This window comes from Balaenoptera borealis (genome assembly GCF_965194805.1).
Source record: "Balaenoptera borealis genome assembly, chromosome: 10".
NCBI lineage: Eukaryota > Metazoa > Chordata > Mammalia > Artiodactyla > Balaenopteridae > Balaenoptera > Balaenoptera borealis.
This window is the reverse complement of record NC_138874.1, coordinates 108,524,701-108,547,838: the sequence shown is the minus strand read 5'-3', so window position 1 is coordinate 108,547,838 and position 23,138 is coordinate 108,524,701. Positions and strand designations below refer to the sequence as shown.

Genomic DNA, 23,138 nt, shown 5'->3' with positions numbered 1-23,138 from the left:
TCTCATCCATTCTCTCTCCATTTTTCTGCAGCTTCTTCCCTGTTTCTCCTCTCCCCTCAGCCACTGCCAGCCAAGGAGGCTGCTCCTTATTTTAAAACATGCTGCGGATGCTCCAGATGCTGGCCAAGAGATATTCCATCATCTCATGACCCCACTGCTCCGTGGGGATGCGGCCAGCCTGGCCTTGGCTTGGGCTGCTCTGGGCTCTGCCTGCACCAGGCGGCGCCTTGCATGCATTTCTGGCTTCACAGCTGTCCTGGGCAGTCAAGATGCCAGAAAACGATTGGCCAGAAAACTGAAAACGTGTCCCTAGACAAAGGGGAGAAAATGTTGCAAAGTGGTCTGCAGAAGAAGGAATTCAAGAGCTGACACAGGGACTTCCCCGGCGGTCCAGTGGTTAAGACTCCGGGCTTCCACCGTAGGGGGCGTAGTTTCGATCCCTGGTCGGGGAACTAAAATCCCGCATGCTGCGTGCAGCGGCCAAAAAAAGAAAAGAAAAAAAAAGAGCTGGCACATATACGACTTGGGACGGCATTCCACTGTCAGGAATTATATCCTACAGTACCCACCCCACCCCTTGCCGTGGGTTGCCTGATAAAATATAGGATGTTCAGTTAAATTTGCCTTTAGGATAAAAGAATACATTTTTTAGTATAAATATGTCCCAAGTCCCAGTCACTCACTGTTTATCTGCGATTCTAATTTAATTGGACGCTCTGTATTTTTGTTTGCTAAATCTGGCAGCCCTAATCCCTCATTCCAACAAATAAACAAGGTTTGGGAAATGCTCACTTATACCCAAACTGGCTTCCTACTGTAGATTTTTCTCAGAGCAGTTCATGCTCACGGCAGCACACCCCGAGGTGGTGAGCACTTAGCAGAGAACTGCAGGAGATGAAGACAACACGAGGAAACTGCCAGCCTCCTGAGATCAGGAACTGGTCTGATTTATCTTCGTTTTCCCTGGACTTGTCACACTTTCTCTTGCCGGCTCAATAAATGCCTCTGGCATGGAGATCACTTTCTGGAAGCAGGTCTGTTCGCCAGCCATGGTTTCAAACCTTCCCTTCTCTTCTGCATCCAAAGCCACCCCAGGCCTTACTTGGAGCAGATGTCCTAGAAGATGGAGCGCTTGCTTGAAGCCTCTCAACCCTTTTTGCCAAAAGATTCCTCCGTGTCTCGAAAACACTCCTGCTTCATTCTCATCTCAAAAGATGTCCCCTCCCTTCTTCTTTCTACAGTCGACTCCCTCCCTGTTTCCTCCAGAGACTGGCACCCTCCGGCACCCCATCCTCCCATTGGCAGTTGCCTCCTCTTCCTGTCCTGGACACACAGTACAGAGGGCACCGAAGGACCAGGGGACTCAGAGGACCAGGTGTTTCAAGTGGGCCTTGCAGGAGAGAGAAAGGGCCTCAGCCCAGCCCATCATTTCCAAAGCAAGGCCCACAACCGCTGACCTGCTTTCTCTCAGGCTGCTACGCATACCCCAGCAGCCTGAAGAAGGAAGCCTTTCGAGGCCCTTCAGATGTCAGGAGTTCTCCCCAAACCGTGCAACAGTCAGCAGATATTCAGCTTAACCATCTGCTAACTGTTTTCCCCAGAAGAAAAGCTCTCTGACTGCTTAATGTGGCTTTCCTCTTTAGAACTGACATACCCTAATTAAATCATCATGGACCAGGAAATCGAGTCTCGACACAGGGTTTCTTAGCCTCGGCACTGTGGCCATCTCAGGATGGTTAGTACTTTGCCGCAGGGGGCCCAACCTGTTCATTGCAGAATCCTTGGCTTCTGCCCACTAGATGCCATTAGCATTCCCCCACCCCAAGCTGTGACAACAAAAATGTGTCTAGAAATTACCACATGTTCCCTGGGGGGCACAATAATCCCTGGTTGAGAACCACTGTTTTATTGTCTGTTGACCAGAGCAGGGCTGGGAGGGCCCTTCGATGCTCTTCAGAGAAAACTTTAGACCAGAGAAATGGGTCACTGCCACGTGCAGGCCTTGATTTTCCAAAGCAAGTGTGGTCCAGCTGGATTCCTGGTCCCCGCCACTGGATTTCTAAATGTCCATACACCATATCTGCATGCAGACAATTTATTCATTCATTCCTATACGTCAAACAATCTGGGTGCCTCCTATACGTCAACCACTGTGGGGCATGCTGGACACAGAGGTAAGGAAGGATCCATCCACGTGCACACGTCTGCTGCCTGCTGCATCCCGCCAGCGCAGACCTGGGCAACGCTTGCCCTGGAGACCAACGCCTTGTCCTGGCTCCAGGTTCTGGCTCAGTCTGAGGACAAAATCAGCATCTTTGGTTCATGATACCCAAAGGATTACTAGGTGGTGCCCGACGTATCAGTCAGCTCAGGCCACCAGAACAAAGTCCACAGACCAAAGGACTTAAACAACACAGCTCTGGAGGCTGGAAGTCCAAGGTCAAGGGGTCCACAGGTTTGGTTTCTCCTTGACTTGCTGATGGCCATCTTCTCCCTGTGTCCTCACACGGCCTTTGCTCTGTGTGAGCTCATCCTTAACGTCTCCTCCTCTTCTTACAGGGACGCCAGCCCTAACAGATTAGTGCCTTACGACCTCATTTAACCTTCGTCACCTCCTTAAAGGTCCTATCTTCAAATACAGTCACATTGGGGGGTGAGGGCTTCAGCGTATGAACTTGAGGGCACACAGTGCAGTCCCTAACTATACTAGGCAATACAATCCCCGAGCTAAGGAAAAAAGAAATGTGTTTGGAAACAAGAGGGAATTCCAAGGAAAGGGAGAAAGCCAACAAGGGGCAACCGATGTCACGCAACTCTCACACTACTGTCTTCCAAGGCCACATCCCTCAGCCTTGCTGACTGTTTCTAACTGGAGCACGTACTGCCAGCTGTGTTGTGCTTCCCCCTCTCCCTCCCCCCACCCCACCCCCAGCCAGCTCGCCCTGGGCAGGAACCCACAGGCCCAGAGGCCTAAAGGTGCCAACACAAGGCACCCCCGCACTCGGACGCTTGGCTTCATCCAACACATCAAGCGTAAATGGTCCTGTGCACAGGGAGCCTAGCTCTACAGCCTTCCAAGTCTGTGAATAATAATCGATTGCAATCAATAATGTTTATTCTGGAAAAGGCCTCCGTTTTAAGTAGGCTAATGAGAGACAAATGGAGCCTTACTCAGTCCTCATGCGGCATTTTGCCGGTAGCTGTGGGCAGCTCAGAGCAAGTCCGTGATGAATCCAACGTTTCCCAAACTTGCCTATTGTAGGACACACCTTGAGACGCTCACTGAAACCCCCGACTTCTGGCTCCTCCCTGGCGAAGCAGTTCAGCAGGGCTGGGATCAGGGCTCGGAACGCGCATTTTCACAGGTGCCACAGGCGGCTCCTAGAGCAGGGAAGTCGGGCCCGGGCTAGCTCATGTCACCTGCTTCCTATCAGGACACAGTCTAGTTCCTCACATCTCCAGGGGTAATGTTTTCACATGTGGCCACAGATATGGCTTGGAGGATCAGCCTGGATGGCTTGGACTGATCTTTGAGGTGAGTTCTGATTGCTTATGGGGACTCAGCGGTGTGAGACGTCAGGGCGGGTGAAGTGACAGGCAGATGCGGTCCCTGTGTGTCCACTCTCTGATGTGGTCACTAAACCCAGAACGGACCAGCAAGAGAGGCAGGCAGCCCATGGAAAACCGGCCTCTCTCCCAGACCCGGCAGGCTTCCGGACTCTCACGCAAACCCTGCTGGGTCCCGAGGACCTCCACGCCTGGCAGGTCTGTGCCCGCTGCTTCCTGGACATCTGCCCTGCTCTCCCACGTCTATGCTCTCAAACCTGCATTCAGTTCCCAGAGGCTGAGGAGCAGCAGCCCTGCTCGAGGCTCTGTGGGTCACGACAACTATCGACCAGGGTGACTCTGTTTAGAGATGGAGAAATTCTCTGTGAAAACAGGTTGGATCCACCTGAGCTGGACGTTGAGCGCAGTCAAGATCCTCCAGCGAGGTCATTAAGGGCAGAAAATGTGCGTCCAGAGGCTCAGGGCCCTGCCAGGTTCTTGGTGTGCCCACCCAAGGTGCCCAGGGCCACCCCTGGCAGGTTATTCAACTCCTCTGAGCCTCAGCCATAAATCAGGCATTCTTGTGAGGACGAAACGGGAGGAGCACGTAAGCACCTAGTCCCGGGTACAGCAGTGCCAGGAAACAGCAGCCGTGGGCCCCAACTCTTACACACGCCACCGTGACCCCACTCCCTGTGCCCCTGCCCCAGGACGGGAAGGGCCCTCGCCTGGCCGGGCTCTCAGATGCCTCGCCTGATACCAGGAGGCTTCCTATCTCTCTGCGGGGGGCACCCTGCACTGCAACCTCAGGGGAGATGAAAGCAAGTGACAGTATGTATGGAGACTGAGTCCTGAGAGGTGCAAACAGAAGCCCCTGGGTGCAGTAAGCTCCCTTCTGGGTCAATCTGCAGACAGCAGTCCGCACACGGCCATGTGGAGCACAAATGGAGCCTCAACGAGGCCACCCTTCCCGCGGAGCAGTGAGGAAAGGTCAAGGTCAAGCAGGGCACGGGCGGCTCCGGTCACCTTCAAGGCCCCCCACACCGGCCTTCCCTGTGCTGGGCATCTTCCCAGCAAGAATGAGCAAACAGAGCTCCCCCCATGGGGAACCACGTCTCCAGGGGGAGGGCACCTGTAGGATGGAAACCCACCCCTGGTCTCACAGACGGGCTTCCCTCACTGACCATCTACTCGTCACCCACCTGGCACCCACGTGGCCTACCCTCTGCCTCGGAGGCACCGGCTCATCTCGCCTGCACAGAGAGCAACCTGATTTCCAAACGGAAGGGAGTCGAGAAGCGGGGATTCTGATCCCACAGCCCCTCACTTGTTTTGAGACCAAGGGCAAGGTCCAGAAGCCCCACATCTCACTGGCAAGCAGGTGATGAGATGCCCAGTACAGGGATGCCGTGAGCACTGGGGTTCCTTCCCTTGCCTGAGACGGGATGAAACTTGCTAAGAACCTGGCACAGGCCTGGCACATGGCAGACGCTAAATGGAGCTATTATTTAATGATGTGACGTTTAGTTATGTCCTTCAGTGGCCAGTTTTGAGTTCTAATAATGCAGCCACTGTAGAGCAGCCACGCGTCCTGGTCACAGAACCATGAAAAGTCAGAGTGGGAAGGATCTCAGAGGACTCACGGGTCACCTGCTTCATTTTACAGATAAGAAAACGGGGCTCAGAAAGTGATTCAGTTTTATATATATATATATATTTTTTTTTTTTTTCTTTTTCAGATTCTTTTCCATTATAGATTATTGCAAGGCACTGAAAATAGTTCCCTGTGCTCTACAGTAGGTCCTTGTTTAACTATTTTGCACTCAGTAGTGTGTTTATGTTAATCCCAAACTCCTAATTTACCTCCCACTCCCCCGCTATCCCCTCTGGTAACTGTAGGTTTGTTTCTTATGTCTGTGGGTCTATTTCTGTTTTGTAAATAAGTTCCTTTGCATCATTTTTTTTTGGATTCCACATATGAGTGATATTATATGATGTTTGTCTTTGTCTGGCTTACTTCACTTAATATGATGGTCTCTGGGTGCGTCTATGTTGCTGCAAATGGCATTATTTCATTCTTTTTTAATGGCTGCGTGGTATTCCACTGTGTATATGCACTGCATCTTCTTTGTCCATTCATCTGTCGATGGACACTTGGTTTGCTTCCATGTCTTGGCTACTGTAAATTGTGCTGCTATGAACAATGGGGTGCATGTAACTTTTCAAATTAATTTTCTCCCGTTTCTTTTCAATGAAAGAGGTTAATTTCACTTTTATTTTTTCATTAATCTGTCTATAACATAGCAACCTAAGGTAAAATCATGTCCTCGCTGAAAATAAGATTTAATGACTAATTCACATAGGCAATTACATGTTTTTGTATCATGAGCTAAACCATCAGTTTTAACCAACTATGCAAGAATTATAAAGCCATTGAAATAAAAGCCATAAAGGCTTGAGTGACCATCCCTAGTTAGACTATGTTCATCAATGGTAAATGCTAAGAGCCTCTGGAATGTATATTTACCTAATAACTAGTAAAATCATATAATCATTTAAAAAAATCTTAGGTCAGTTATTAAAAAAAAAAAAGAAAAAGAAAAAGAAAACTGGGCTCAGGTAAGCCACACCCCGGCACGGCCCAGACGAGCGGCAGACACATGGCGTCCAGCCACATCTCGCCCATTATCCTGTCCCGTGCAGCACAATCATGCTGGCAGGACCCAAGGTAAGGTGACGGATTATTTTGTAAAATTAAGTTTCCAGGAGGAAAAATCATGTCTTTATTCACAACCAAAGGTCTCGTCTATTATTTCATGTGGTTCTTTTGGCACCTTTAGCAACATCCCAGGCACTTTGCAGAGGCAAACCAAAGGGTAGATTTTCCTCTCTTGCCCTCTCTCTCCCTCAGTTCCCAGAAGGAAGCTTTCTTCTCCTCTAGCCACCTCCACAAGCAAGCACAGCGCCTCTTTCATCTGTACTGTCCCATGCTGTCCACAGAAGGGACCAGAGACTTTTCTAATGAGTGCAACAAATCAGATGGATCTTTGTACAGCCCAAGACAGGGGGGCTTTGGCAGACACAATCCCGACCGTAAGCGTCCTTATTGTATAATCCACATACATTTAGCCTCACTGTAGTTTTCCAAGGAGGAGAAGCATAAAGTCAGACTCCAACCAGTGTAATCAAAAGTTCCATGGGGCTGTGACTCATGGCAATTCACGGCTCCAACCCCTTCCATTGCGGGTTCTCTCTTAATCCTCCATAGTGTTCATTCTTTCAAAAATTGCCATCTAAGCAAGAGGTGAGTGTTGTGCATGCGTGTGGGTGTGTGTTTGAGAATGGAGATTGTTCTTTGCTTTGTTGAAAGAGAAGTCAGGCAGAAGAAACAAAGACAGGCTGAAGAAAAGAACAGAGGTGGCAAACCAACCCCAGAAGCGATCTGTGACTGGAAATCCCACAGGACGCACACATGCCCACAGCAATGACCGTCCTCTGGACCCTGCATGGTCCTTGGGGGTGGACCACGCATTGTCCTCGGCCTTCATTCTTCTTCTGACATCTTTCCTAAGGTATCCCACACATGTATAGGCATGAACTTATTATACCCATAAGAAAGGATAATTTATTCTTAATTGCACATTTGACCTAAAGATTAAAATGTGTTTGTCATTCAGCCACTTTCCATTAAAACCTTGGGGTGAATTTTTTACAATATTATAGGAAATGGAATTTTTATGTTCTTTATTATATGAAAGAAAGAAAGTCAGGGTGCAAACGACTCCCTGAGAAAGGTAAGCAGCCCTTCCTGCTTCCTCCCCACCTTGAAATCAAACAAATTCCAATAAGTACCCTCTCAGAGCTCAGTGCCTAAACGAACTTTGCAGCATCAGGTACTACTAACTGATAAGCTGTCAAAAGGGGAGGATACGAAAACTGCATTTATCAGACACCAGCAAAGGTGTCTCTCCTCTCCCCCCAGCACCACGGAGAACATTTGCTTAGGAACAAAGCTCCAGGAGTGTCTGCCCTAAAACTACGGCCAGCTTGAAGCCAAAGCGGGTAGAAAGAATCACATCCATTTCTTTCTAAAACCAACATTAAGGTCAAAATGGTTTTTTATTTTGCAGTTCATCTGGCTCCTGGCCAGGGCGAGAGTACAAACGGAGGCCGGGCCCCTGGCCTGCTCCTTCTCTCCCCAACCTCCATCCCTCACCAGGGGCAGCCTCGAGCACAGGTGTGTGGACAACCCACCTGTAAGTCGCAGCCCCATCCTTGGTATCTCCTTGGCTGAAGGGTGCAAATGTGGGCACAGTCAGCCTTGGAAAGATGGGCCAGGAGATGGGGATGGGGCGGGCCCAGGAAGTGGCTGCTCCCAGGTACCCAGAAAACGGTCCAGGAGGAGTTTGGCTCTGCAGACTTATCTCACTGCGAGGGCTGTGGCCCCAGGAAGGCCAGAATGGGGCCCTCTGAAGTTCAGGGTCCAGCTGAGGCTGTCTGGCTCTGAAGACGATACTACCTGGCCCCCTGATTGGCCTGTACAGCCATTTCTGAGACCATCTGGCCCCCTGACCAGCTTGTGAGGCCATTCCTAGCAATCCCCATCTCCTTCCAGGCCTCATGTTAAACTTTAATGCTTGAGGTGGTCCCGCCCCTGCTGGTGTAACTTAAGGAAGCACACAGAGGACTCCAGCCAGCTGGGCAGGCTGGAGGCTGGGACAGGAGATCTGTCCTATCCTTCCCCATCCTCCCACCCCCAGTAATCACCACATCTGAAAGGTACATAAAGGTCTTTGTTCTAAGTCACACTAGGGGATGTGGGAAAGTGATAAGAAATCTGGATAATTTGAAGTTCATGAGGAATAAAGGAGTCATCCCTGCACAGATTCAGCCATCCATCATTTTCTCTTCTCGCCCATTTACTAAGTATCATCCCCAAGCCCACAGGAGCTACGTTTTTAATAAAAATGCAGGTTCACATGGGTGATCCAGAACCAGTACTCTTATGGGAGCAAGGGGCCAAATATTAGAATCTAAGATTGCACCAGAGAATTCCAAGACCCACTGACCCGCACAAACCCAGTTCTGGACGTCAGCTGAAAGGCACCCAGAGTTAAATGCATGGTTTCCCCAGAGGCCTCCCCTAAACTTCTGCAAAGCAGACACAAAATAACCCACTGTATCTCCGCACCCTTAGTTTACACCACATCAAACCAAGCCCGGAGCTGAGAGGCCCCAGAGGCTGGTGACAATTTAAGGAGCTCCAGCCCCCTGGGGTGTGTGCCCTCCTCCAGCCGGGTCCCCTGAGGAGCCGCTGTGAGTCTTCCTGGGGCTCAGCCGCAGGGCTGCCTCCAGGCCTCACCCAGGGCCGCCTGATGCTTGGTTACCTGCTTCTTCTGGGGGAGGCGGTGCGCTGACCTCGGGTTCTGGAACGACTTCAGAGGGTGGCGGAGGTGGGGCTGGTGGAGCTTTGACGGGGGTCGTTGACTCCGGGGTCTCAAATGCTTCTTCAGAGTCAGAACTCCTGATGGAGAGACAGGGGGAGGAGCACAGGTTAGACAGTGGCCGGGGCTGCGTTGGCTCCGAGGAGCCAGTGCTGGGGAGCAGTGCGCGGCCTAATGACCCCTCCCAGGACCGGTGCAACCAGTCTCACTGCCCAATTAAACGGTCTGAGGCCAGCCGTGAGCAAAGTCATTTCTCAGCGTGATTCCCAGGAGTGAATCTCATTATCACCAGCTTTGTGCCCAAATGACGGAGTCTTTGAACTCAGCTCTACACGAGATACATACTGCTGACCTTAGTGGCAAATACAAACAGTGGAATCTTTTGATCAACTTTGGCTCGCGTTATTTTGGCAACAATTCAGTCAAAATGATATGGAAGCATTCCCAGGGACACTCTGTGATGCTGTGGTTCCAACACACCCATAGGACCCTCACTCCACAAGACCAAATCTCATTAGGTCTCTCTCCCCCTCACCCCATCATTCTCTCCCGCTGCCTTTCTTTCGTAGCACACAACTTGTTATTATAGATTTAGTCACTTTCTAATCATGTTAATGATCTTTCCCTTCTATTGAGCTGAAAGGCCAAGAGGGCAGCCTGTTTTGTTTTGTTTTGTGTTCTTTTGTTTATCACTGCATCCCCAGCCTAAACCAGGAGGCGGTGAATAAACATCCGTTAAGTGAATAAGTGAATGAATGACAGCTGGCAGGTCAGGTGGAGGACGTGTCAGACCAAAACACAAAGCACAGCCCCCCTGCTGATCCCAAGAGTGTGAAAATGGCCCTCGCTGGTCTGCAGTGAAGTCTCTTCTCAAGGAAGATTCTTCAGCCAGAGAGATGAACCGAAACTCCACCCAGAGGACGCCCCCCACCCGGGAACAAGGGGGATGCCACTCACCAAACTAAAGCCTTATCCTGGGCTCGAGAAAATCCAGAGGAGGCAGTCCTGCTCCATCACCCTGCTTCCCCTGAGGACTCAATTTCAAGCCAGAAAGGATGAGGCACCCCCAAGTCACTGAGCCAGGCATGTGTCCTCAGGCTGGAGGGCAGCTCCTCACGTGCTCAGGAGGCACAGGGGTCCACGGCCCCAGCCCCACCACACTGAGGATGCCAGCGTGCAAGAAGCGGCAGCATCACCTGGGCTGATTCCCGTCTCGGGATCCTTTAAATAGACCAAGATGCCACTTATTTACTTGCAACAGGGAAGGTAATTATCAAGAGGGTGGATACTTAGGATCGCTGCTGGCACAAGCGACCCAGCCAGCGATTTGGCAGAAGATGTATAATCAGAGGGTGACGCATCAGGTGTGTATGGAACGTGAAACGCTCACAGCGCCGGGCACCAAGACTATCAAAGGACCAGTGTCCTCTGCAGAAGTCAGCATCTTCTAAAGACCATCTGCCAGCCGGCAGAGAACACCACGAGGAACCAATCCCTCCACAGTCAGGCAGGACAGGAAAAAAGGGCCATTTGGTGAGTTCTCCTTCAGAAAATCTACATCGATGTTTTTACAACTTGTTTGTCAGAGACTCACTTTGTCAGAGCCAAAGATTCCCCACCCCCATCCTTTCAAGGACCCTGGTTCCTCCAACCTGCCACACAGCCCTCCAGGGACAAAGAGACGAACAGAAACATCAGAGCTGCTTTTGATGGGATCCAATGAGCCGAAGCCTGCATACTATCAAATTTCATTAGGAAAGACTGAATTCAAGCAAACACGACAGAGGCCATGCTGGCTTTTACAAACACACATTAATATTAACAGACTTAGCTTTTGTCTAGGGGGGAAATTTAAGATCCACAACAACAGATCTAGGTGCCTGAAGTTTTGCAGAATCTGTTTACCGGTATGAAAAACACAAGGAAGTTATGCAACCGAGCATCAAAGCGAAAGAGGAGTTTGGATCTGCCTGGTGGGCCCTGGGTGTCGCCCCGGCCCCCAGCTTCTCACAGGTCAGCGACAACGTTGAAGAGATACACGGAGACAACTTGCCTCTTTCCTGAGTTTCCTTGAAGGACCTGCAGACTGGAGTCCCCACTGCCGGTCACCGTTGTCCACATCCACCGGGCCCATTCCACCGGGGGCCATGTCCACCAAGAGGCAAAAGCCATCTCCGCTGAAGAACAGCTTCTGTCGCCCAAATTCCCACCCCTAATTCCTTTGCTGGTATCTCTGGGATCCGAATCTCTTTAAGATGTCACGAAAAAGTTAGCTGCACGGCCAGCCACAAATGTTGTGAGAGCTTCCCCAGACTCCAGCAGAGATACTGAGGGAGAGACTCTGTGCTCTTCCCATGGCTTCTGCATCCCCGGACCCTGGTGATGTGTGGCTTTAGAGCACAAAGGGCCCCTGATCTTTCCCAAGAGCACAAGCAAGCGACGGGGAGGGCCGGACGTTTGTGGATGCAAGCTGCTGAATTCCAATGAGGTCTCCCCTGCTTGCAGCTGCCCAGCTGGCACACCTGCTCGGAAGGGACCACCGTTCCCCACGGCCCTGTGCGGGACACAGTGTGTGGGAAGGGCAAGGGTACACCAAGCCCCTGTGTGGTTCCTTGCCTTGTTTACTGTGAACTTTTCTGCATCAAAGCATCAGAGGCTACCACGGACCCCTAGAATGCCATTCACTTCCAGCACTTCCTGCATTGTTTTCATATTTTCACTCCCTCTCCCAGGAGCAGAGAGCAAGCTAATTAGAGGAGGCGGATAGCAGCTTTTTAAGTTAGCTCTTTTCTCCCTATTCAGTTTCTCAGGGGGCTCAAAAACATTCCCAAGAGCAGGGATTTCTGCAGTCCCCCCACGGAGCCTGGACATAAAAATAAAGCAGCATTTCAGAGTCCCAATGCATAAAAGCAGTTCCCATCGGCTACTTGATTATTTTTTCCTACCAAAAGAACCTAAAGTACAGGAAATTATTCTGCAAAGGCTCCACACTTTTAAAATGAAAAAGTAACTAATTTAATTTGCCAAGAAGCTGTATTAGAAAGAGAAATGTGCCATTACAGTTTGCTAAAATGACTCTGAATTGTAGGGAAATATACTCACCAGGATATGCATACCTAGGTTCTCCATATAAGGAAATATGTAAATACATGCAAATACGATAAGGTATATGCACTTCCATAGTGTAAAGACATACCTCTTAATGGCCAGGCATGAACTATAATGACTTTAATTCCTAGCATGAAGAGCGGTCTAATAGCTATCATATGCTGAACTCTTTGTTATGTGTCAGGCACTGGACTAGGCCATTTGTACATTTCTCTATAATCTACAAAAACATCCTGCTGCTGGAGAGCAGGCCCATTTTACAGAAGACACAGCTATGGTTTAGAGAGGCAAATTACTTTGCTCGAGGCCATCCAGTTAGTAAGCTAGGGAAAGCAGGGCTCAAATCTAGAACTGTCTGCCTCTAAAATCTGTGCTGTCTTACTACCTCAGTGGCTTCCAAACCTTTTTAGCAACAGAACTATATTTCCAAATGAATCTTACATGAAATTCCTATGCATAAAGTAGTATTTCACTTATTCTGTAAGCTCAAGGTATAATATATTCTTATTATAAAGTCTATTATTGAGAACAATTAAGCTATTTTGATGAACTTGAAAATTTGACACTGAGGGTCGGGGATGCCAACTGCAGCATTAGATCTGTTGATTCCTCTCCTGGCTGCACATTAGTAAGAAAAGTCCCAGGGACTTCCCTGGAGGTCCCGTGGTTAGGACTCCGTGCTTCCACTGCAGTGGGCCCGGGTGCGAGCCCTGGTCGGGGAACTAGGATCCTGCAAGCTGCACAGTGCAGCCAAAAAAAAAAGAAAAGAAAAAAGAAAAGTCCCGATACATACCGATGAGTTAACCACAAACAACACCTGTTTTTAACAGCTTGTCCTGTGACCATGGAACATTCTTTAATAAGGCAGACAAGACAGGAGAGCTACCTAACTGGGCAAAACCAAATTAATCTATCAGCGCAAGGCCATATGCTGGTGGCATCCAACACCACACAGTGTGTGTGTACAGAGAAAGAAAGATGGAAATGTGTAACCACGTGTGGACAGACTGTGCTGGCTGCTGAAACCTGAAGTCTACCAAGCTCCTCAGCGTGCTGGTAAAGTTTTAAAATATCTTTTCAAATACTTTTCTCAGATTTTGGAGAATCTCTATAGCGTGCTAAAGCCCACCGAGCACAGCTTGGAAACTTCTCCTCTGCACAACAACGAATACGGTCCCTCTATAGATGGCACATTGTGTCAAAACAGTATTTTATGGCAACTGTCCCCAAAGCAAGACAGCTGGCAGAATGTAGAACCCTGAGGCCTATTAACCTATATTTTTGATTTGGTTTAAATATGTTTGTGTTTTACTTCTATAAACTACAACAACAAAGTAGTATAAGATCAGCACTCACATAATATAATAATAATATAACATAGTATAATAAAGTATAGCATAATATTAGTATAATATATAAGTAGTTAGTATAACATAATTAACATATTATAATATATACACATACATACATATATAAACAAATACATGTGTGAATGTGTATCTATAATTAAAACATCAGAACCTTTTAATAGAGAAGAACTATAAATGCAGTTTTCCAGCATATCATTAAATGGTTACATTTTGCTTAAGTTTTACTAGAGCTAATTCAAGGGCTTGGGAGAATACATTTTAGAGACCACAGAATCTTCCAACTTTGAAGGTGGTAGAAAATTAAGAGACTCCTTCCTGCTCCAACACTCATATCACATCTTTTTAAACAGGTGAGGAAACTGAGGCCTGGAGAGCTAAAGTGATTCCCAAGGCCACCAGCCCATTCGTGGCAGACGTTCTGTAGAACTGCGCTTGCCTGCATGAAACACTGCCTCCAAATAACAGCTTTTTTTTTCTAAATATACTGTCCCTCCCACCCTGGAGATCTAAAGTTACCTATACTTACAGGTTACCTGATTATCAAGACACACTTTGTGCTTAAGCGTTGCTAAAGTGGAGGGGACGTTTCCACATGCGTATCAATTTCCAGATCAATTCCTCAGAATTCCAGTTTACAGTTCCCACTGTGAAAGTGATCCGGGGGACATTGGTGCTTATCAACACCTACCAAGAGTGAAAGGACACAGTGCAGGCACTTGAGAGGTGTGGGGCTTCCCAGGACACGAGGCCCAGCCTCTGAGCTCCTCGTGGAGGGACCACCTGAGCGAGAAGTAAGCCCCTTCTCCTCCTACCCACCCCCTCCTTGAAGACAAACCAAGGGAAAGGCAGAGCGCTGGCCCAAAGCCCCGACTCAGGGAGGAGGGCTTGAATCCTCCAGGTCAGAAGACCACCTGCCCGCCCGAAGACAGAGGGAGACCTTCCGGGAACAAACCTGAGCTCTCGACAGATCAGACCGTCTCGTTCATCTCTGCAGCTCACGTAAGAGTTTGATGGATTGGTGAGTGAGCAGATATCTTTGAAACTGATGTGCACTGAATTCTATTCATCAGAACATTCTGCTGTGAGAGCCTTGTCAAGAAAAGCTGTCTCTGCCCCAAACACTCACACACACGCTTCCCTCCTGCCTAAAACAACTTGGCCGGACTGGTCATTTTCTCGGGCTGACTGAAAAGGGTCCTTCACTTTAATTTGCCCATCCTGGATATAGAAAAGGGATTTGCTCGGCAACATCGCTCCGCAATATATAGGTAAAGGGAGAACGTGATTTCAACACAACCAGAGGCTGAGATGCTTCTTGGACTGTCAGGTGACTGAGGGGCCCACGGTCAGGTGCTGTCTCTCATGAACACAGAGCCAGCTCTGGCAAGCCAGGCAGCTAGGATTTTCAGCCTGACACTCTAGGGAAAATCAACATAGATGCTAACACACGTATCCCAAGATTCTTGGCACCCAGCGTCTGTCGGGCTATACGCCAGGTCCATTTTCAGATTCAAGTAGCTTTCACTTGGTGGCTACGTTGAGATGTCAGCAGGGTTCAAAGGGCACTGGCCATCAACACACTGGCCGCCTCTGGGTTAGGCTGCTGCCCCAGCAAGAGAAATGCAATCACAAAGGGAAAGAGTATACATAGATAGAGGAGTCCCGCAGACCTGGTGATGGCCAGTTGTAAATTGACTATAGTTGCAAGAAACAGGAACCGACTCAATAACTAAAAAATGGAATTTATATAGAAATGCTACGGTGGCTGAGGAGTCAGATTTGAAGAGACAGGGAGGAGCGTCCAGTTGGCCCACCTTGGGTCGTATGCCCATCATTTAGCTAGAAGAGGGTAGGGAACCCTAATAAATAAGCAACCCATCCAGACCCAATGGAATGGGGGAGACAGAATGTCCCCCAAAGAAATCAGAAGTTGGAATGGATGGTATGCAGTCCATCAGCTCTCACGACACTATAACTATGTCACTCACTGTAACTGTGTGACCTTAGGCAAGTCACTCGACCTCCCAGGCCCTTGGATTGTTTGTCCAGGAAGTGGGCATAATTACTGTAAGGATAATGCTTCCTCCTTATTATTGCAGCTCCAATTCTGCCCTTGGTTTCTAAGCATTAGAAATTTGGGGGAATGTGATTTGCTAGCAAGTTAAGTCTTCTATTTTATTTGGTCATGCCTACTGAGTTGGGCATGAAAGAGAATCTGGAGGCCACACACAGCATGGGATGGCTGTCTTGCCGGGTGGTCCGTGGACACAAGTGCATTCAGGAGAATGTGGACACTCTCAAGAGTCGCACTGAGCTGGCCTTCATCCTTCCCTCAAGGTGCACACAACCCACGTTTGCCAGGGACGGGGTGAGGGCTCGGTGTGGCACTACACACGTGTGAGTGTGTATGCGTGTGCCCGATGAACACCCCCGCCACACACACACACACACACACACACAGTAAGTTCTGAAATTGACTTAACTGCAGTGACACTGGGAACTTCACAAAAGAGAACTGACTCTACTGGCTGCGGGCCTCACTGCAGGCAGTGAAGAATCAACGCTGAATGGGCTCCGGGCTCATGATTCCACAGATTTGTAACTGCATCGTGTTATGCCTTCCTGGAGAAAGGCCAGACTGAATCAAGTCTCAGGAGAAATAAAGAAAGAAGGGACCCAGATGGCCCTTTTATGCCCTGGCTTTCATGCACTGATACCCCTGAAATCTCATCTTTGTAGCCTAACGCCTTGCTTGAGTAACTTATATTGGAATCTTTCAACTCAGATTCTTAAAAATCTAACTGGAAATAAGATATTTATGGATGCTAGCAAAAAAAAGATAGGCAGATAAATAGCACCTATAAAGACTAAGTGGTAAAAGAGACAGAAAAACAATAGAAGAGGATGCAAAAACTCAAAAAGAGCAGTAATGTTTGGCCAACCACTAGGGCTTTTTCTAGCACCTGGCAAGTAACAGACCCTCCCTCAGAACCGCATACTGTTAATGAGGGTGGGTGGGTTTGCAAGTACAGTCAGGAGAGTTCCAAGCTAAGTGGTAAGTAGAAAAACAGCAAATTAGGGACTTCCCTGGTGGCGAGGTGGCTAAGAATCCGCCTGCCAGTGCAGGGGACACGGGTTCGAGCCCTGGTCCGGGAAGATCCCACATGCCGCGGAGCAACTAAGCCCATGCGCCATAACTACTGAGCCTACGCTCTAGAGCCCGTGAGCCACAACCGCTGAGCCCACGTGCCACAACTACTGAAGCTCGCGCGCCTGGAGCCCGTGCTCCGCAACAAGAGAAGCCACCGCAATGGAAAGTCTGCGTGCTGCAACAAAGAGTAGCCCCCGCTCGCCACAAATAGAGAAAGCCCGCGCGCAGCAATGAAGACCCAACGCAGCCAAAAATAAATAAATAAAATAAATAAATGTATAAAAATACCCAAGCAAATTAAGGAATATAGTATGAGCTTATTTGGGGTACAATAATTATATATAAACGTAAACAAATACACATAAACACATGTATATTTACATACACATATATACTTATGTAGAGACGGTCCAGAACACAAGGAATTGAACACAGCTGGGACCTGATTAGCTGGATGTCCAGAGTGACACAATATAAGAGAAGATGCCGACAAGGAGTTTGGAGAAAGCGGAGTGGCAGCTAGAATGCAGCCAATCCCCTCTGCACAGTTCAGGGCAGACACACCCACGTGGGCCAGCCCCCTCCAGGCTCTACCCACAGGGGTGCAGCGGGGCCAGCCTTCAGGTGCTGCTACAGCCTGCAAGAAGCATCCATCCTGCATCCAAGGCTCACCTTCCACACTCAACAAGCGTTCTTCTGATTTCAAGGTGGTTTTCCAGGCAGGCACCTGGGTACCAGGATGGGGGTGCCCCAACCAGGGGCCAACATTTTACAATTCGTACCTCAGAGTTCCCTCATCCAGCCTCTCACGTGATCCTCACAACAAGGGAGGCACGTGGATTTCACTCCATGACAATTTCAGCAGGACCTGTCAGGTGCTGGGCACCTGGGCATCTGAGTCAGACAGATCAGCTCCCCATCTCGAGAAGCTTGCGTCCTCCTGGGTCCCCAGGAGGAGAACCCAGAGCCAAGTGGCTCAGCGACTTGCTGAGGGCTCGGAGCCAATACCAGAGCACGTGTCTTCCGTCTCTCATCCTAACCCAAGTACCGTCCTCCACGTCCTAGAGGCTCCTGGACATTGACAGGCTAGACTCCTCATTTGCAAATCAGTCTCTGGTACATTTGGGTGCTGTCAGTTTCCCTGAGCATCCTCACCTCCAAGGCAACAGATCAAACGGAGTTTCTGCATCTGGGTCCATGACTGCCCGATGGGGGGCATCCAGCCAGGCCAGCCTGGGTCTCCTGCCCTCCTCACTCCCTCTCCCCTTCCTTATGGCCATACCTTAACCCCCTCCCTCATTCAACCAGTGGATGTCTAGGCACCCTGGCCCTGGCATCCCGACTACAGTGGCTTGAGGTTCTTGGAACCTACAAGGAATGATGAGGGGAGGTCATGGGCCACCCAGACCTCTGGGGTCAAGAAAGTGGCCTCTGCTGGGGGTCAGGTCAGCCCCTGAAGTCTGTTACCCTCATCAATCACATCCTGGGCAAAGGGTACTATCATCACAGAGCCAAGGGAGACTGAAGTGCTGACATCCCAGGACAGACTCTTTCAGGAGGCCACAGGATTTCCTCTTAGCAGAGAGCAAGGGCGGCTCTGGCTTTAGATTCCTGGTTCCCAAGTTCTTTAGATCCAAAGTGTCCTCACCTGAGTGTCCGTCTCTCTCTGTGTGTCTATCTCTCTGTGTCTCCATCTCTATTTGCCTCCCTCCCCTCCTGTGTGTGCGTGCGTGCGTGTGTGTGCGCGCGTGTATGTGTGTCCCCTCCCTTACCTCTCTATCTCCCCCGCCATCCCCCTCTCTAGTCAAAACGAGAAAAGGAACAGTGGAGGCTGCCCTGCTAATTTGATTCCTGCACTTTCCATCAATAATTAAAGCTCATGAATTTTGACTTTATAAAATTCTTCATTTATAATCTTACCTTTAAAGTGGTCCTTTAAGGCTCTGCAAATTATTGTTAATAATAGCCATTGGAGAAAGGACTTGAGGGCTCTTACTGCATCAGGCATTAACATCCCTATATTCACCCCTTGTAATGTTTCACTCAGTATAAATACATTACTGAGTCATGCTGAGAAGTCATTGTCCTTAACAAATACATATACACCTTACATGTAGATTTCAACCAGCTTGTTAAAACCTGAGCATCCCAGAAAGCATGGCGAGTTCCTTGTGAGACCCAAGCAGCTGGGATTATTAACGGAGCAGGAACCTGCAGATTGTTTGTAGAAAAAGGTTTTTGTCTCCTTGGCCTTCCCTGAGTTCCAAAGAGCAGACTCAAGCAGTTACTAATTAGGAAGTGAGGGAATGCAGAAACAAAGGAAAAGCAGTCAAGAAACAATAGTTCAGTGATAAAATAGAGTCCTAGCTCCTCCTGAAGGTATCAATATATACAGTACAATTGGACACATGTTTTCCAGGAACCAAGACCCTCCCGGGTGGAGGATGGTGACCACACGCTGACCACAAGCACGCAGACCCCAGACTGGTTAGAACCAGAAGGTTGATGATTGAGATTCCCTAAACGTCACCCTGTCACCTCACCACCAGCCAATCAGAAGAAAGTTATCCACCCTGCAGCCCTCACTCCAAATGTTGCCTTTAAAAATCCTTCCCGGACTTCCCTGGTGGTGCAGTGGTTAAGAAACTGCCTGCCAATGCAGGGGACACGGGTTTGATCCCTGGTCCGGGAAGATTCCACATGCTGTGGAGCAACTAAGCCCGTGCAGCACAACTGCTGAGCCTGCGCTCTAGAGCCAGCGAGCCACAACTACTGAGCCTGCGTGCCACAACTACTGAAGCCCGTGCACCTAGGGCCTGTGCTCTGCAACAAGAGAAGCCACCGCATGAGAAGCCCATGCACCGAAACGAAGAGTAGCTCCCACTTGCCTCAACTAGAGAAAGCCCATGCGCAGCAATGAAGACCCAACGCAGCCAAAAATAAATAAATTTAAAAAAAAGAAAAAGTACCTTCCTTTAAAAAGAAAAATAATAAATCCTTCCCTGCAAACCTTTGAGGAGTTCAGGTCTTTTGAGCATGAGTTGACCATTCTCCTTGCCTGGCATGCTGCAAATAAATGCTGTACTTTCTTTTACCGCAATCCAGTGTCAGTAGATTGACTTCGTTGCAAAGCAGGCGAGCGGACCCAAGTTCAGTTCAGAAAAAACACCCTCCTGGGGAAGAGAACAGTGACCTTGAGCGAGGCAACTGGAGACCCTGAGGCTTTGACAACTGAGAACATGCCTCCAGAGTGGGTTTAGTTTTTGCTATATTTCACTTATCTGAACCAATATGTCCCACAGCCTCTCTGCGCTAATGAGAAAGATGAATTCTCCAGAAAATCTCTTTCCCAGCTCTGCTAAGTGAATGACAACCTGCGGTCCACTGTGGGTCTCAATGAGCCTCCATCGCGATGCTGCACACAGAAACAAGATGTACAAACCTGAACTTGGGATGGGGTGGCCAGAATACTTTTGTAAAAAAAAGTCTGACATTTAGAAAGTTTGAAAAGCTCATTTTCTACCACTGTCTGCAAACAGCGCTTCTGTGTAATAAAGAAGGAGGAGGATGCCAATCTTTTGTTCCTTTCTTTCCCATCTCTTTACATGATAAAAAGGAGAAGACCATCTTGTAAACAGGATGCCAGTTGCAGAGAATAAGTATTGTTCAACACCTTGAAAGCATGCTTTTCCCTGAAGGCACCGCCTGCCTCAGTGTGTTATCACGCCCTCTCTCATACAAGATGCAGCGACATCAACCCAGCCTTTGACCTACTTATTAAAAATTCTGAACTGATAAAATCTAAGTGAAAGCACTTTCTTTGTGTATAAGATAGGAATTTATGATTCTGATCATTTTGTAGATGAACAGAGCACAACATTCACCAAATATAAAAAATGAGATCAACAGATCTGGTTCTAAAAGTCCTGCTCTGCCACCTGTGAGGTGAGCCACTTGGGACAGTTTCTGTAACATCCCTGGGCCGCAGTTTCCCCGTCTATGCAGTGTGCATAGTAGCGAGTAACAGGTGGTGGTACCACCAGCCATATGGGGTTACTTTGAGAAGTGAGTTTATACCTGGAAAATGCCGTGTACAAGGCCAGGCAGTTTGAAGGCATTTACTCTCTCCAGTCCTTCAAGTGTTAAAATTCTACAACCAAGATTATTGTATCCATCACCTAAACATAATCAGAGAAACACTAAGCGTAGTCATCTTTTCTTTAAAGCCCCCTGTAGTCAGGGGACAGCTGTGCCAATGATTCCTGAGATTTTTACAGAGCGATGAGAAAAGAGTGTGATTTTCTTGTTCTTCCCACACACTTAACACCAACCCCCGCCCCCAGACACATACTGCTAAAAGGGCTGTGGGCGAGGAATTGTAAAATTAAGCAAGAAACTTCACTCGACTATTTACTGAATTAATTCACAGCCACTCGGAGAGAAACTATAATCAACAAAACAGAAGTGCTGACGCAGTTTGTTCCAGGCTCTGGGCTGCACTTGGAGTTTCTCTCTCTTGCGTTCCCTAGAAGGAAGGTTTCTCAGAGACAGACTTGAAGAAGGAGGAAGGAGACAGTCATCACGGAGCTGGGGAAAGAAGGTTCCAGGCAGAGAGAAGCACAAGAGGAAGCACCCTGAGGTGAGAAGGAGCTTGCCAAGTGCAAGGAATGGGTGTAAGGCCCCCAGATCTTGAGAGCACAGTGGGCAGGAGGAGAAAGCTGCCTTGAGGAGCTGGAACACCAGTGGAGGGTTCTACTCGGGACAAGGGCTCGCCCTGATCTACGTTTTTAAAAGGTCTTTCTGGCTGCTCAGAGAACAGCAGCAGGGGCAGGAGTTGTGGGGGGGGGGGGCGGGGAGGAGATGATCAGATCAGCAAGGAGACAGGAGAATCCAGAAGGGAGAAGATGAGGCTCAGACTAGCAGAGGGGCATGGACCAAGGTGGTGAGAAGCGGCCAGGTTTGTGTTAACATGTGAGAAGTTAAGGAGCCAGCTGTCAGCGGTGGTACTGAGATTCCAAGAGCGCTTTCAAAAAGTTTCGGCTAAATATAAGCATTTATTTTTACTTGCACTATAATTGATACAAGGAAAAAAATAGTTTTTCTCGACTCCAAGAGACTCTGAATCATCTTTTACACCAGCTGATTTAATAATAACAAAAATATCGGAGTCATCATCACTGGCTTAAATATGACAAAGCTGATAAGTAACCTCATATTTCAATCATGTATAATAAAGCTCCAACGAACAGGTAAATTTCCCACATCAAACAGACAAACTGTCTCAAGGTTAAGGGGTTTGTGACAATAAGCCAACTGGGTTAAAACAGACTCTCAGAGCTGACCTTCTTGACAACAAACAACTCAATTTTATGATAAAAGGAACAGAACATGGTACAAATCTGACCATAGTCACCTGGCTATTTCTATTCATCTTGCCTTCAAGCCCAGTTACTTATAAGCATGCTCCAGCCTCCAGCCTCGCTTATTTTAGGGCAAGATGTTAAAGGCCAGCTTTGTGCTTTGTTTCTCAAATCTCTTGCATCAAAGGCTCAAAGTTCTCCATTATCTCAAGGTTCCTGCTATTTAAAAGTCATGCTTCGGGGCTTCCCTGGTGGCGCAGTGGTTGAGAGTCTGCCTGCCAATGCAGGGGACACGGGTTCGAGCCCTGGTCTGGGAAGATCCCACATGCCGCAGAGCAACTGGGCCCGTGAGCCACAGCTACTGAGCCTGCGCGTCTGGAGCCTGTGCTCCGCCACAAGAGAGGCCGCGACAGTGAGAGGCCCGTGCACCGCGATGAAGAGCGGCCCCCCGCTCGCCACAACTAGAGAAAGCCCTTGCACAGAAACGAAGACCCAACACAGCCAAAAATAAATAAATAAATAAATTAATTAATTATTTTTAAAAAAAGTCATGGTTTCAGCTGAAAACCTTAATGTAAGATGAATTAAATAATTAGGGGCTTATCTCTTCTTTTCTTTATTTGTCACAGGACATGTGAATGGATTAAGCATAAGAGATAAGAAAAGGAAAAAATCAGGAATTTCACCTAAGTCTTTGCTCACAAAACCGGGGGAAGCATGAATGGAGAATATGGTACATTTTGCCCAAAATTAAGATGGAAAAGCTCTGACTCTGGACATTCCACCCGGCACCTCCTTCAAAAACCGACACCAGAGGGTCTCATTCGCTTGGTTCAGGTAACGATCATCATGACCACTGAGAGAACTGGCCAGCTCGAGATCAGACTCCTGGAGGAAAACCCATCAACCAAATCCTCATTCCACAGCCTCTAAACTCAAGTAAATAGAAATCTTACAACAAAGACATCAGGGATGGAAAAAAAGCATCTCCGCCAAAGAATGCAAAAGTACTCAGATATGGAAAAAAAATCAGACACTTCCTAAGCACCACTTCAAGACAGAGGCCCCACAAACCCTCAATTTCTCCCTTAGACACTATTTTTACCCCAGGCCTTGGAAGTAATGCCTCAGAATGAGCCGGAAGGAGAGCGGGAAGGGG

At 48.5% G+C, this 23,138-nt stretch overlaps 1 protein-coding gene across 11 annotated transcripts in view; it reads right to left on the bottom strand.

Annotated features, from left to right (window-relative positions):
• TACC2 (transforming acidic coiled-coil containing protein 2) overlaps positions 1-23,138 on the bottom strand; it is a 75,300-nt gene that overhangs the window by 39,661 nt on the left and 12,501 nt on the right. For 7 of the 11 annotated variants that reach the window (XM_082406934.1, XM_082406940.1, XM_082406944.1 and 4 more), the window contains exons 1-2: positions 11,044-11,177; positions 8,934-9,070 (exon numbers count right to left, since the gene is read on the bottom strand). In XM_082406934.1, the coding sequence (XP_082263060.1) occupies positions 8,934-9,070; positions 11,044-11,162 (256 nt within the window). In that variant the 5' untranslated portion in view covers positions 11,163-11,177. Of the gene's footprint in view, positions 1-8,933; positions 9,071-11,043; positions 11,178-23,138 lie in introns of those variants that run through there. The other 4 variants (XM_082406938.1, XM_082406943.1, XM_082406941.1 and 1 more) reach the window with 1 other exon arrangement.